Source organism: Colletotrichum chrysophilum (genome assembly GCF_026319265.1).
Source record: "Colletotrichum chrysophilum strain AFK26 chromosome Unknown scaffold_25, whole genome shotgun sequence".
In the NCBI taxonomy this organism is placed as follows: Eukaryota; Fungi; Ascomycota; class Sordariomycetes; order Glomerellales; family Glomerellaceae; genus Colletotrichum; species Colletotrichum chrysophilum.
Window position 1 is genome coordinate 323,847 of NW_026517312.1, and position 14,715 is coordinate 338,561.

The 14,715-nt window shown below is 38.6% G+C and overlaps 3 protein-coding genes across 3 annotated transcripts; all 3 read left to right on the plus strand.

Annotated features, from left to right (window-relative positions):
• Positions 1-319: 319 nt before the first annotated feature.
• COL26b_004251 (uncharacterized protein) lies at positions 320-2,264 on the plus strand (the record flags this gene model as incomplete). Its single annotated transcript, XM_053177131.1, has 2 exons — positions 320-492; positions 551-2,264. The coding sequence occupies 2 exons, from the start codon at positions 320-322 to the stop codon at positions 2,262-2,264; spliced, it is 1,887 nt and encodes a 628-aa protein (XP_053038967.1).
• Positions 2,265-10,388: 8,124 nt separating this feature from the next.
• Positions 10,389-11,921, plus strand: COL26b_004252 (uncharacterized protein; the record flags this gene model as incomplete). The annotated part of the gene is made up of 1 exon (XM_053177132.1): positions 10,389-11,921. The coding sequence occupies one exon, from the start codon at positions 10,389-10,391 to the stop codon at positions 11,919-11,921; it is 1,533 nt and encodes a 510-aa protein (XP_053038968.1).
• A 907-nt stretch (positions 11,922-12,828) lies between these two features.
• COL26b_004253 (uncharacterized protein) lies at positions 12,829-13,857 on the plus strand (the record flags this gene model as incomplete). The annotated part of the gene is made up of 1 exon (XM_053177133.1): positions 12,829-13,857. One exon carries the CDS (start codon positions 12,829-12,831, stop codon positions 13,855-13,857), a length of 1,029 nt encoding a protein of 342 aa, XP_053038969.1.
• Positions 13,858-14,715: the final 858 nt, after the last annotated feature.

Genomic DNA, 14,715 nt, shown 5'->3' on the forward strand with positions numbered 1-14,715 from the left:
GGTAAGGTAGATAGCGGGTGCAACCGAGAAATGTTCAGAAAAAAGTAAATGGGCTCCTCTCATCTGAATAAGAAAACGCCCCCCCTCTTTCCAAGAGAGAGAAATCGCGTGGCTGAGAGTCATTGACATCATTGACTTTTCTTCCCCTGTAGCTCTCGCGTCGTTGGTCATAGCTTCACAATATGTGCTCCCTTGCCCGTGACTCGGAAATGCAAATGTCAATTAGGGACACCAATTGCTCGGTTTTGTTGATGTTACACAATTCACCGAAATCTCAAGGTCATTCGCTCAAGCCGCGGACCCCCCTCCCAAACATACGATGCCCTCCCGCCCGCGCGTCATCTACTGGTTCCGGACCGACCTCCGGCTGCACGACTCACCCGCCCTCGCGGCCGCCCTCTCCCTGGACCCGGCCGTGCTGTGGCCCATCTTTACCTGGGACCCGCACTACGTGTACCGCGCCCGAGGGGGTCTGAACCGGTGGCAGTTCTTGTTTGTCAGACCCAGGAACCCAATTTAAAGGAGTGTGTTTTATTGACCAAAGCGACAGGCTAGATTGTCAAAATGACTTGTCGGAGAGCATCACCAAGCTCAACCCCAAGTCGAAGCTGTTCGTGCTGCGCGAGGGCCCGCAGACGCTGTTCCCGAAGCTGTTCAAGGCGTGGGAGGTGACGCACCTGGTCTTCGAGAAGGACACGGACGCGTACGGGCGCGAGCGGGACGAGGTGGTCATCAAGGCGGCCGAGAAGGCCGGGGTCACGGTTATCGTGAAGAGCGGGCGGACGCTGTGGGACAGCGACGCCGTCGTGGAGAAGCACGGCGGCAAGCCGACCATGTCCATGGCGCAGCTGCAGGCGGCGGGTGCCAAGGTCGGGCCCATCGCGAAGCCGATCCCGGCGCCGGAGGCGCTCCCGGACCCCGGCGACATGCCGGTGGACTTTGAGCCGACGCCGCCCAAGACAAAGCCGGACTTTAACAAGGAGCAGCGCACGGAGGGAGACTCCGCGTATAAGAAGATTGCCGGGCCGGACGGTGACTTTGCGATCGAGACGATGGAGGAGCATGGCTTCCCGTCTGCGACGACGCCGCACCGCGGCGGAGAGACTAAGGCGCTGAAGATGCTCGAGGAGATCTTGAAGGACAAGAAGTACACTGCCACCTTTGAGAAGCCCAAGACGAGCCCGGCGGCGTTTGAGCCGCAGTCGACGACGCTGCTGTCGCCGTTCCTGCACTTTGGGGCGCTGTCTGTGCGGGAGTTCTATTGGAGAGCGAAGGAGGTGATTGATAAGTATAAGGGAGCTGCGAAGATACCGGAGAACCTGCTGGGCCAGCTGCTGTTCCGCGACATGTACTTTGCGGCGCACGCCGCGTTGGGGTATAAATTCACCCAGACGGCGAATAATCCCTACTGCCGATTCATCCCGTGGCACTTGCCATCCAAGGTCGACTCCAAGACGGGGCTCATTACTGGCGAGTACCACGTCGATTCCAAGCAGGCCGACGAGTGGTTCAGGAGGTGGAAGTATGGACTGACTGGGTTTCCGTGGATCGACGCCCTGATGCGCCAGATGCGAGAGGAGGGATGGATTCACCACTTGGGCCGGCACTCTGTGGCCTGTTTTCTCACTCGGGGGGGGTGCTACATCGACTGGGAGCGCGGCTGCGAGGTCTTTGAGGAGTGGCTCATTGACCACGAGCCGGCGGCCAACGCAGGCAACTGGCAGTGGCTGAGCTGCACGGCCTTCTTCTCGCAGTACTTCCGGTGCTACAGCCCGGTGTCGTTTGGCCAGAAGTGGGATAAGCACGGGGACTTTGTGCGGCGTTGGGTGCCGGAGCTGAAGAAGCTAGACGCCAAGTACATTTACGAGCCGTGGAAGGCGCCGCTGCCGGACCAGAAGAAGGCGGGCGTGCGGGTGACGGGGCGTGGGGAGAAGACGGAAGAGGGGGTGTACCCGAAGCCCATGTTCGACTTCAACGAACGCAGGACAATATGCCTCCGAGCGATGAAGCAGGCGTACCAGGTCGGGCTTCACGGGAACGACAAGAAGGTGCGGGATGGCAGCTGGCGGGAGCTGTTTGAGGGCGACGACACGGAGATGATGGACGAGTTTGAGAGTGACGACGGGGCGCGGGCGGACGACGCGGACGACGATGACGGCGACGACGGAGCGGCCAGGGCAAAGGGCGACGAGATCACGCCGGCCAAGCGGGCTGCCGAGGAGGGCAGCGCCGAGCAGCATGCCGACAAGAAGCAGAAAGCGTAGGAGTAGCGAATCCAAGACAAATATTCTGTCACTTGTCGTTTCTTCGGTGATCCATCAGTTCGCGACAACGGGCTTTGGTTTCGGTCGGCAAAGCGATGTGCCCTATGGGAATTGCAGAGCGAACCCCCCACTAACGTCTAGGGTCCCGCAGCAAGTTGTTGGGGATTTCTTGGTGGTCTGATGGGCGGCATTCGCGCCGTTTGGCGTCTGTCACTTCTCACCGTGCTCTTTCTTGTGAGCTGCCAATCAGGACTTGGTGTTGCAAGCTAGCAGTACCGAGGACGTGGATCCGAGGGGGGACGACCGGAGCAGCAAGCAGTCCGGCGTTTGGGTGGCACAGGGGCAGGGCGGCCGCAGCGACCTGAGGTGATGATCTGATCTTGGCCAGCGGATGGATGGGATGGATAGGGGCTTCAAACGGTGGTCTGCAGGGGGCAGGGCCTCTGCGGAGAGTCCCTTGACAGGAAACTTTATTGCGCGGCCGCCCATTTCCTGATGCAGGAAGTGCTGGCGGTTGAGCTGCTAAATTGACTGCAGACATGACAGGAAGGTGCCTTTGGGTGCGTGGGAGTGTTGGTGCCGGATCTGTCGTCCAGGGATTGATGCTGCAGGCGTGCGGATGTCAAAACGGGGTACAGTCTGGGTGCCCAGCATTTGTATCACAAGATGCAAGAACGATATGGTTTCCCAAGAGCCACTGCTTGCGTGTTTCTGAGAATGGGAACGTAGGCAAGGGGGTTGGGTGCCTTGAACTGCCATCATCGTTTGCCATCACCGAGGGGAGACTGCGTCAATGGTTTTTGTCATTGGCTGGGTAGAAAGGGAGTGCCTTGTAGGCAAGCAGGGTTAAAGCGTTCTGGAGTTGAATGCAGACTATCAGGCGGCTCCAAAAAGATAGACGAGCTGCTCCTTGAATGCCTGTCCAACTTTCGGTGCCTGGGACATACAGCAGAAGGAAGTGACGATGAAGTTGTCTGGCAGCGAGTTTCGACGAGCATTGATACGCCGTTGCGCAAAACTTGAGCCGCCAGTGCAATTCGTGCCTGCAGCACAGGCCCTGTGCGAGACGGTAGTCAGCCGGGCCCGGGCCTGAGGCCTGAATCCCAGCCTAAATCCCACCTTTACGTAAGGGATCAGCTACACTAATTTATAGCTAGCTATACTTAGTACTTATAGCTAGATTAATTAAGTTACTTTATATAGGTTATAAGTTTTCTAAATACCTAAATCTATTTACTAAATAGTAAAGTTATTCTTAAGTAGCTATTAAGACTTTGATTTTATAGTTTAGTAATTACTAAAGAGTAATTAATAGATTTCTAAACTATTAGAAATAATACTTCTAAATATAGATTATAGCTAATATAATATATATCTCTTATTTATAAAATCTCTTTAACTTTTAAACTACTAAAGTTAATGATTATTTAATAACTATTTAATAATTATTTATAACTACTATTTAAAGCTCTCTTAAACTTTTAAACTAATTAAATAAAATAATGTATCTTTAATTAGTAATTTAACTCTATTTTCTTTTAGCTTTATTAAAAAGAGATTATCATAATTTAACTTTTCTTTTTTTTCTATTATAAACCTTATAACTAAAGTAGCTATATAGAAAGTAATTAGTAAAAGCCTAAATCTAGGAAATTTAATATATAATATTATTTTTAAGTTAACTAAAGCTATAAGTTTTTAGCTATAAGAGATTAGTTTTAAGAGTATTTTTGAAATAATAAGACTTCTCTTCTATTTAATAAATAAAGAAATACTAAATAGATATAATAAAGATATAGTTTTTATAAAAAATAAAGTAATAATAATGAAAGATTTAAAATCTTTAAGTAATCTAATATTTATAAGTTTTATACTTACTAAATAGTTATTTATAGAGAAGATTTAATATAATTCTTTAGAGGAAATAATTATTAATAGTTTTTTATTATAGCTTTAGCTTTGTATATCTTTATTAAAACTAAAGAATATACCTAGAAGTTTAATAAGCTAGCTACAAGTAAAGTTTATAATAATTAGAATAAAATAACTAAAGTTAATTATAGTAATACTAAAGATTTTATATAAAATCTTTATTTAACTTTTAATAAACTAAATAGCTTTAGTATAAGGTTATTAATTATAGTTCTTATTTATAAACTTATCTAAAGTTTTAAATATTTTAATTAAACGAAAATAAATATTATAGAAAATAACTTTGTTATAGAAATTTATACTTATAACAACCTTCTATAAAAACTTAGAGGTCTTAATAAAAAAGAATAATATAAATAAACTTCTTAAAGTATTAAAACTTTATTTAATAAAAAAAAGTTTATTATAAAAACGTAAACTTAAGTATTTAAGTTTAAGAGTATAGAAGTATATAATCTTTATATCTTATATAATATTAAGTATTTTAAAAACCTTTATAAATATAAGATGTATAATTATTTTTATAAAACAATAAGCTTATACTTTAATAAATATAATAAATACTCTTTTAAGTATTGTAAGTATTATACTTTATTATGTAATAAGTTTAAATATATTAATAGACTATAAACTTAATAAATAATAACTTAAATATCTATTTTAATATTTGTTTTAGAGGGTTAAACTTAAGACAGTATCTTTAGAAACTTTAGTATTGAATAAAATATGAATTAATGATCTAAAGTTTATATAAATACCTTAATAGCTTAAGCTTAAAAGAAAACCTTTCTATTATTATTAATAGATAACTTTAAAGTATATAGTTTATATTTTAATTTTTAGTTTTCTACTAAAGATCTATATAAAATTTACTACATATAAAGAATTGAAAGATATTTAATAAAAGATTTTAAACTTTTCATTTATAGTTTTATTAGTTAGACTACTAAAATAGAAATTAATAGTTTGTTTATATATAATACTATTAAAGAAGCTAATAAAGAAGAAAATAATAATTAAGAAGTATAATTAAGCTAATATATTATATCTATAGCTTCTATTGAGAGGATAAACTCTTTTATATTAAATATTAGCGCTGATAGGTATATCTTTAATAATCTCTCTATTTTTAAGAACTTTTAAAATCTGTCTTAATAATTAACTATAAATTATATAAATAAAAAGGATTAAATTAGCTAAACTATTAATATAACTAAAATAATTACTATTAAGCTAAATAGTAAAAAGACTACTTTTTAACTATATAGTACTTTTTATAAACCTTACAATATAATATAAATTATTAACATTAGTCTTCTTTAAAAGATAAATATCTATTTTAATAATTTAAATAATATCTTAATTTATAAAGATATACCTAAAGCTATTACTAAGTTTAAATAAGATATATAAGTCTTTTAGTTTTAAATCTATCCTTTAAACTAAAATAATAAATTTAGTTCTCTTAGGCTAAATTACTAAAATCTTTATACTTATTTAAGGTATTTATCTAAAGAAGTAACTCTTACTACTATAAAAGATATTAATATAAACCTCTTTAAAATACCTCTTATAAAATCTAAATATTATATCTACTTTATAGTAAAGTTAATATAATAACTTAATAAAAGATAATAATAACTACTAACTTAAACTTTTTAAAAGCTTTAGATTAACTTTTAGAACTAATACTATAAAGCTTTAGAAGTATTACTTATAATTTCTATATTATAAAAGCCTTTTTAATTTATAGATAGTTCTAAGTATTTAAATTAAAGAAAGATATAGCTATTTAGCTATAAAGTTAGTTTCTAAAGAAGATTATAATAATAAATAGTATTATTTACTTCTCTAAAGTTATTATAGATAATAATATAGCTTTTCTTAAAGTAATAAGACTTTTTACTTAAAAATAAAGCTTCTATTTAAAGATAATAGCTTTAAATTATTATTAATAAAATAAAGAGGTAAAAAGCTTTAGTAGAGCTATATAGTAAATAATATAAGTAATATACTTAGAAGCTAGCCTTTTTAAATCCTTTTAGCTTTAATTAATAAAGACTTCTATAAAGGTTAGTAATTTATTATCTAATAATAGGAGTGATATTAATCCTTATTAAAAACTAATAAATATACTTACTATATCTCTCTCTATAAAAAAAACTATATATATTTTAATTTTACTACTAAAGCTATTAAATCTATATTTATATTTATTTAAATAGCTATTTATATATAAAAAAGTAGAAAATAAAATTTAAAGCTAAATTTAGAAGATTTATTAGATATAATAACCTCTATAATAATATCTTTTATATTCTTATTAAAAAGACTAATAGTATTTAGTGAGTAAGAGATATAATATTTAAGGAAAATAAAAGAGAGCTCCTCTTAGTTAAATTCAATAATTTACAGCTAAAAAAAGAAGTTAAAGTAGAGATTTATAAGTATAATAATAAACTACTAATTATAATATATAAAGCTAAAGTTTAGCTTTATAATCTAAATATTAGGTTTTACTATTATTATTATTCTACTAAATAAGAATAATAATAAGAGAAATTAGGTAATTTATATTTAGAAGAAGCCTAAAAACTAAAAAGTAATAATAAATAAAAATAAGAAAATAAGTTTTCTGAAAAATAAAAAGAAGTTAATAAAAAGAGGGATAGTTTACTAACTTCTAATTTAAAACTATATTTATTAGTATTAAGTATTAATACTATAAATATATAAGTATAATTAATACTACAAGAAGTTTTTTTTATAATAAAATAATTAATATACTTTTTAGAGTAATATTCTCTTATTACTCCTCTAAAGTAGAGATCTCTTATTACTTCTTAGTAATAATAATTATTAACGAATATTTTATAACAATAATAACACTCTCTTAATATTTCACTTTAAACGTTTTACTTAATATAAAGAAAACTAAAGAGAAAATTAAAGAGTAATAATAGAAGCTTTATCCTTATAAAATTACTAAGAGTAACTACTTCTTTTTCTATTTAAATAACTTAAATACTTAAAGCCTAAATATTATATAATATAAAGAAGTTTAATAGGGAATTTAGTAAAATAAAAGCTATAGAAATTAACTTAATTAATAATAAAATAAATTAAGAATTAATTACTTTTACCTTCTTAATATCTAACTTATTGTAAACTTTTAGTTTAGAGATTTATTTATTTATAACTTTTAAGAAATAAGAAGCAATAGAAAAGAGACCTCTAAAGTTAGCTATTTTTGATACTATAAAGATTTAAGTTAATAACTTGGAGAATATAGATTACTAATAGCTTAAAAAGCTTCTAAATAGCTGTAAATATCCTTTAAGTAAATAAGTATAACTATAATAAGAAAGTTATTATAAATAAAAGACTTAATAGAGTTAAAGTAAAATTATTTATTTATAGTAATCTTTTAAATAAGGATAATAAAATAGTTTATACTACTATCATTAATTTTATTACTTTATAAATCTTTTTACTAATTATAATACTTAAAGATTTAAACCTTTACTAAGTTAATGTAGTTATAGTTTTCCTAAATATTTTTATAAGAGATTAAGATATCTTTATTATTTTACCTTATAAGTTTAATAATAGATTTAGCTAGTTTTATAAATTAAAAAAAGCTTTTTATCAGCTAAGAGAATCTCTTCTTCTTTAGTATAAATAAATTATTACTATTCTTAAATAAATAAAATTTAATTTACTCTAAAAAGAACTCTATATTCTTATTAATAAGGATAATATTATAATATTACTTGATATTGATAATATATTTATTATTATATTTAATATTAAATAAGTTAATAACTTTAAAGATAACTTACATAACTTCTTTTAGATTAAAGACTTAAGTAAAGTATAATAATTTCTTAAGTTTAAGATTATTTATTATTATAAAATAAAATAACTTTAAATCTTATAAATTAAATATATTAATAATATACTAATAGAGAAAAGTATTATGAAATATAACTAAATATTTTACCCCCTTAGTAATACTTAACTACTAAAGATTATAGAATAATATAAAATACTTATTAAAATATATAAATATTAAAATAATCTAAATAAGTTATAATAGATTATAAATAATATATAATTAGATATTATACTATTTATAAGTAGAGCTACTAAAGATTAATAATATACTTTTAAAAAGTATAATAAACTATTAAAATTAATATAGAGATATTTCTATAGTTTATAATAATTAATACTCTACTTTAGAGGTTTAAATTACTCTATTAATAACTTTAAATTATTAATATTTTATAATACTAATTAGTTTAATTATTAAAAAATAAGTAAGTTAATAGCTAGTTATATAGTTATATATAGAGGAGTACTAATTACTTAGAAATTAATACTATAATTATTTATAGCTATATGAACTTATAAAGCTAAATAGATAAATCTAATACTTAGAGGAAAAGCTTTATTATATGTTATAGATCTCTTTAGAGAGATAAATATCTCTATGTAATTACCTCTCTAAGTATATATAAATTCTATAACTAAATACTTTTAATAATTATCTATTAAGTAAATAGTTACTTAAACTATATTATATTAAGATTAAATATTATTAGATTATTAATACTATTAGTAATAAGAATTTTAAGATTAATTATATCTTAACTTATAAGATAGTTATTAATAGTTTTATTAAACTATTAATAATAGAGAAATATTATAACTTTATTAGAATATTAAGTTTATTTTAACTACTTATAACTAATAATAAATCCTAATTTAAAGATAATATCTTAAAACTTAATCTTAATTAAATCCCTTCTATTTATTTATTTCTTTTGTATATAATAACTTTATTCCTTTATATCTTACTAATTAATTAACTTTTATAATTAAACTTTATATTATTCTAATTACTTTAATTTACTCTTTTTAATAATTAAATTACTAATTTTAAAAATCCTTTATATAAAAGTTAGATATCTTAGTTAGTATTTCTTTAAGTTATAATTATACTAGATTTAACTAATAAAACTTATTTAATTTTAGACTTAAATAAAATTAATATAAGTTTAAAGTTTTAAAAAAACGATTAATTAACTAAACTTTAAAAGCTTTATAAAAAGATTAATCTTTAAAGTAATATTAATTAGAAACTATTATATTTAATATCTAACTTAATATAATTAATAAATTAGAAGAGAGGTATTATGAAATTAATTAATAACTTAAAGATTATTATTTTTAAAGAGAGAAAACTATTTAAAATATAAAACCTAAAATTAAACTAAAAAGAATAAGTTTTAGACTTATCTAAATTAGAAGCTAACTTTATAAAAAGAAATTAAATAGTAAACTTCTAAATCATTAATTTAAAAGTTTAATTTAGTATTAAGAATAGAAAATACTATTCACTGTATTAAATAGCTATTTAATTATTCTTATAGAGATAACTTAAGTAGTAATTTTAATATTAATTAGCTATATAAAAACTAAAAGGAGTTAAAAAGTATTTTAAAATTAAAATAAAATAATAATAATAATGTAAAATAATAAAAATAATATAAAACTACTATATAATTAATTAGATTACTACTTTAAAACAAGAATAGCTTTACTTAAAATACTAGAAGTATTAATTAAAAATAGGGTATAAGATAGTAATTAGCTAGGCCTAGGTCTAAAGCCTAAATCCTAGCTTAAATCCTACCTTTATATAAGGGATTAGCTACACTACTTTATAGCTAGCCGCACCTAGCGCTCATAGCTAGATTAATCAAGCCACTTCACGCACCCTGAGATCGGGCGGTGCCAGCCACGTCTGGCCAATCAAATGCACGTATTTCTGGAGGCAACCAGTCTTCGCCTGGAAGCAACCAATGACATTCATCCTTTGTCCTTTCCCATTCAACGCCACCATGAGGCTTGCTCGCAACAACGGCAACTACATGCCTTTATGGCTTGCAGATTGCGATCCAATTGACTCATGTTTGGGAAAGGGCCATCAGATGAGGAAGGTGGCATTCTCCCTGTAGTGTTCATTCACGAGGTATAAGAATACAAGACTGCTCTCTCTCATCCAATCCGAAGGGGACATCACACACCATCATCACCACCACCACAACAACGTCAACCTCACCACTACTAATACCATCACGTCCTCCCCGTAATATCCCATTGATAGCCAAATCAACACTCAAAATGGTCACTACCACCCACGATAATGCAGGCGACGCCATCGAGCTGATGCCAGAGATCCGCGCAAACACCGCCGATTTTGACCCCAGCAGAAAACTGACCGTCAGCCTCAACCGCCAAACTCCAAATGAGCCTGCTACTGGAATCTCCGTTCGCCATGGTGGAAAAGAGCATGCCCTCGACATTCATCTGAACCGCACTATTCGCGTGCCCGACAATAGAGACACCAACTCCCTACCTCCCGGCCTTGGTCAATTCCCGCTTTTCAAGATTCGCGACTACCCCGGCATGCCCAAAGACATCCTCGAGAAGGGCGGCATCTTTTTCCCCATGTACCAACGCGAAGCCATGTGGATTAGCTTCACTGCCGATGCCCCCTTCGCCATCAAGATGTACGTTGGCGGCGTCAACGCTGTTTCCGGCTTCCCCATGACGGAGAACGAGAAGACCAAGGAAAAGAGACAGAAGATGCTCAGCAGCGGCAAGTCAATCCAGGACTACATGGTCGTCCCTGAGCAGCATTGGCTCGACGGAATAGCTTCCAAAGATGGCAAGATTCGGCAGTTTGTTGCGGAGCCCAAGGGCAACGGCTTCTCTGTCGAGGCCCAGGTCACGGGCGAGGAGAAGGTTGGCGGTATTCAGATCGAGATCATCCCCATCAAAAAGCATCTTCCCACCGAATTCGATGTCCGCCATGAGAATAAGGAGCAGAAGGTCATCACTCGCACCTTCAACCTGGCCGAGAAGGGTCTCACCCCTGAGAGCACTTGGGAAGATGTCAAGGAACGCATCCGGGACGAATTCGACATTGCCGTCCAGGACCAGTCCCTCTCCAAGCACACCAACGCGACGAGGCGACACCGAGAGATCGGAATGGACTTTGGCAATGAGGTCAAGCTCGGCGATGTCTATTTCCCGCCTCAATCCTTCACTCTGAGTGTTACTCACGCCCAGCCAGTTCACCGAGGCGGAGGATTCGGCAGGTGCAGGAAAGGCGGTCTTGGAAGCCAGGGACCTATGACCTTGATGTCCTGTTCAACTTCTCTGCCTGGAATGGCGAAGTCAGATACAAGGGCGCTTGAAAGCGCACCTGCGCCGACTCCGAACGTTAAGGAAATGGGTCTCGCAGCCGGGGGTCTGATCACACAATCAATCGAAGCCGATCCATACCCTGCAGATGTGTGGGATATCGAGGCCTCGGTGATGACGAACCTCACAATCCTGGACATTGAGTCGTTCGCTGCGGTCACCGGCCAGCCGGCTCCGGACACGCCTGTCGACGCCAAAACCTATGCTCAGCACGGTTATCCCTTCTTCGAGCTCTGGGGCGAAGAGAAGAGTGGTATCAAGGGCGAGTTTCAGGAGGTCAAGAGCGTGGCCCAGTTGATGAAGGAGGCGGCTAACGCTGATGGCAAGTCGTACTCAGAGGAGGAGACAGTCATGTTCAAAACCTTGACCATTGGTCGCACGCCCTTCAGAAGCACTTTCCGCCCAGTAGAGATTCTTTGCAAGGAGGTTCAGGAACTGCATGTTTGAAGGGTATAAGAAGAGGGTTAGACAACGCATTAACTAGAACCACGTATGAAATAAAGAAATAAAGCAGTCACAAAATACTTCGCCAAAATACCTTTCAGTGTTCACAACTATTGTTTGAGGTGCCATGTGTCTTTCTTTTGGTAAGTTGGTAGTTACTTCGCCTGACTAATGGGCAACGGATTCCTCGGTGGTGTTGGCGGTGGCCTGGTGGGTTAGTTCCGACATCAGCATTCTCACCCGCAAACAACTAGCCCGCGAGGGCAGTTGGAAGTCCAGCTACCTACCTGATTAACAATTTTCGCAAAACCTTATCTTTCTGATGGTTTCTTGTCGGAACTCACCCCTCACTAGCTGCAGCCAAGCTGCGGGAAGCAGGCTGATGGGACACGACGATGCACCTCTATGCTCAATGCTTGGCTCTCGTCTTCCTATCGACTCAGCACTCGACCAGGGCCTGGTTCTTTTTCAATATTCCCCTCTGATTTTCGCCGACGTACCCATTGTTTTTGGCCAATTGATATCAGCTATAAAAATCTGTCCTCTTCAACCCCGCACGAGACAACGGGTAAGAAGTTGAGTAATGCCGTGTCGCAGTTTCATGATCCCCGAAGGACCCGGACTTGATTGATGCTGTTTACTATTTGGCCCCGAATGGATATTAGTAATCCGACAAAACCTAGGGTTCAGTCGTATCTTACAAAGCTTAGCTCGTGTCTTTCGGGTCATAAGCAGCTCTTGACCGAGACGACGAGGTTACTTACTTGAGGTTTGGTGTGACGGCTATTTGCATCGGACTTCTGTTGCTCGGAAACTCCACTTCACTGTATAAGTATTTCGTCACGTCTCCCCCCGCAACTATAGATCTCTGTTATGGAAAAGTGCTAAGAATCATACCAGACCAACCGTCATGGACCTCTCACAGCTCACCCAAAAGACCCTCCAGGTCTCACGAGGATTCACCTACACCTACTACACATCCCCTCCCCAGAAGTCTAAGCCCACCCTCGCCCTCTTCCACGGCTGGCCCGACAGCGCCAAACTCTGGGCAGGCCTGATCAACGATCATCTCCTCCCGCACGGCTACGGCGTCCTCGCCCTCGACTGCCTCGGCTATGGCGGTTCGTCCAAGCCCACCGACCCGAAGGCTTACGGCTGGCAGCACATGACGGCCGACATCGTCGAGATTCTCAACGCCGAGAACCTCGACCAGGTCATCTCTCTCGGCCACGACTGGGGCAGCGCCCTCGCCCAGCGCCTCTACAACTTCTACCCCGCCCGGGTCTCGGCGCTCGTCATGGTGAACGTCACATACATGCCCCCGACGGACGACTTCGACCTCGACACGGTGAACAACATCACTCGCCAGGTGTTCGGCGCAGGCCTCTTTGAGTACTGGCACCTCTTCGCCGCGGACGATGGGCCCGGGCTGATGAACCGCAATCTCGAGGCCGTGTACTGCGCGGCGTTCGGCGATCCGGCCTCTTGGCTGGAGACCTTCACCAGCCCCGGCGGCATGCGCAGGTGGGTGACGGAGGGGAGGACGCAGCCCACGCTCCCGTACGCCACGGCCGAGCACAAGGTGGACTTTATGGAGCGCCTCGGCAAGGAGCCCGGGTTCGAGGCGCCGCAGTGCTGGTACAAGTCCATGGTCTCCAAGGTGCAGAACGAGGCAGACAAGTTGATCGCCAAAGACGCTGTGGCGGTGAAGGTGCCGGTGTTGTACTGGGGCGGCGAGCAGGATGCCGTGTGCAGGCCTGCTGGTCTCCAGCCGAGTATCGAGGCTGGGCTTTTGCCTCATTTGAAGGCTGTGACGAGGGAGGGTGGGCATTGGGCTTTGCTTGAGACGCCGGCTGTGTTTGGTCAGGATGTGTTGGCATGGCTGGGGGAGACTTTCACGGAGGGCGACAAACCTGCGCCTGTTGCTAAGTTGGCTTAGAGCATGCGATTTTCATGTTGTGCATCTTCATCGCTGTGCGGCCGTGGTTGGCTTGGATGCACTGTCTCTTGTTGTTGGTTGAGGTCTTGAGAAGTGACTGTGGAGGTATCGGCATGCCAACATTCTAGACAGGCCTGTTGGTCCCGTGATTTGACGCACAACTTGGCCTATCGGATTATTATTGAGAATTAGCCCCTCTCTTTCACACGGGTGGTTGATAACAGTACCGCAGACTTCAAAAACAACAGAGCAATGACTGGTTATGCTCACAGTCAGACCGCTGGCAGATTTCCGTACCGGCCTCTGAGCCCACTAGAGAAAGAGATCCGCCTCATTGAGGTTGAACCTCTCCATAAGATCGACACACAATCGCCGGTCCGCTGTCGCTTGAAGCACGCCAGTCTGTACACTAATCCTAACTACATAGCACTCTCCTATGCTTGGGGAGACCCAACAGCCACGCGCGGCATCATCCTAGACGGACGAAACGTTCAAGTCACTGAGAATCTTCAGTCGGCGCTGAGGCATGTGGCGAGCAGCTTTGGGAACGATGAAGAACCAGGACCGACACTATGGGTCGACGCTATCTGCATCGACCAGCAGAACGAGTCTGAGAGGACGCAGCAAGTCGCCCAGATGGGCGCCATCTTCAGCACGGCGAAAAGAACCATGATATGGCTGGGACCGGCCGACGAGCATAGCGACCTTGCTATCGAGACGCTGCACACGCTGGGGAGGAGAGGAGTAAGGCTCCACGACCACGTCCCCAGCTGGACCAATTTTCCATTTTCCGACACCCCATCCACTCGCCGAGTGATCAGAACCCAGAAAATGCTCGACGGAATTCTGGCCGATCTC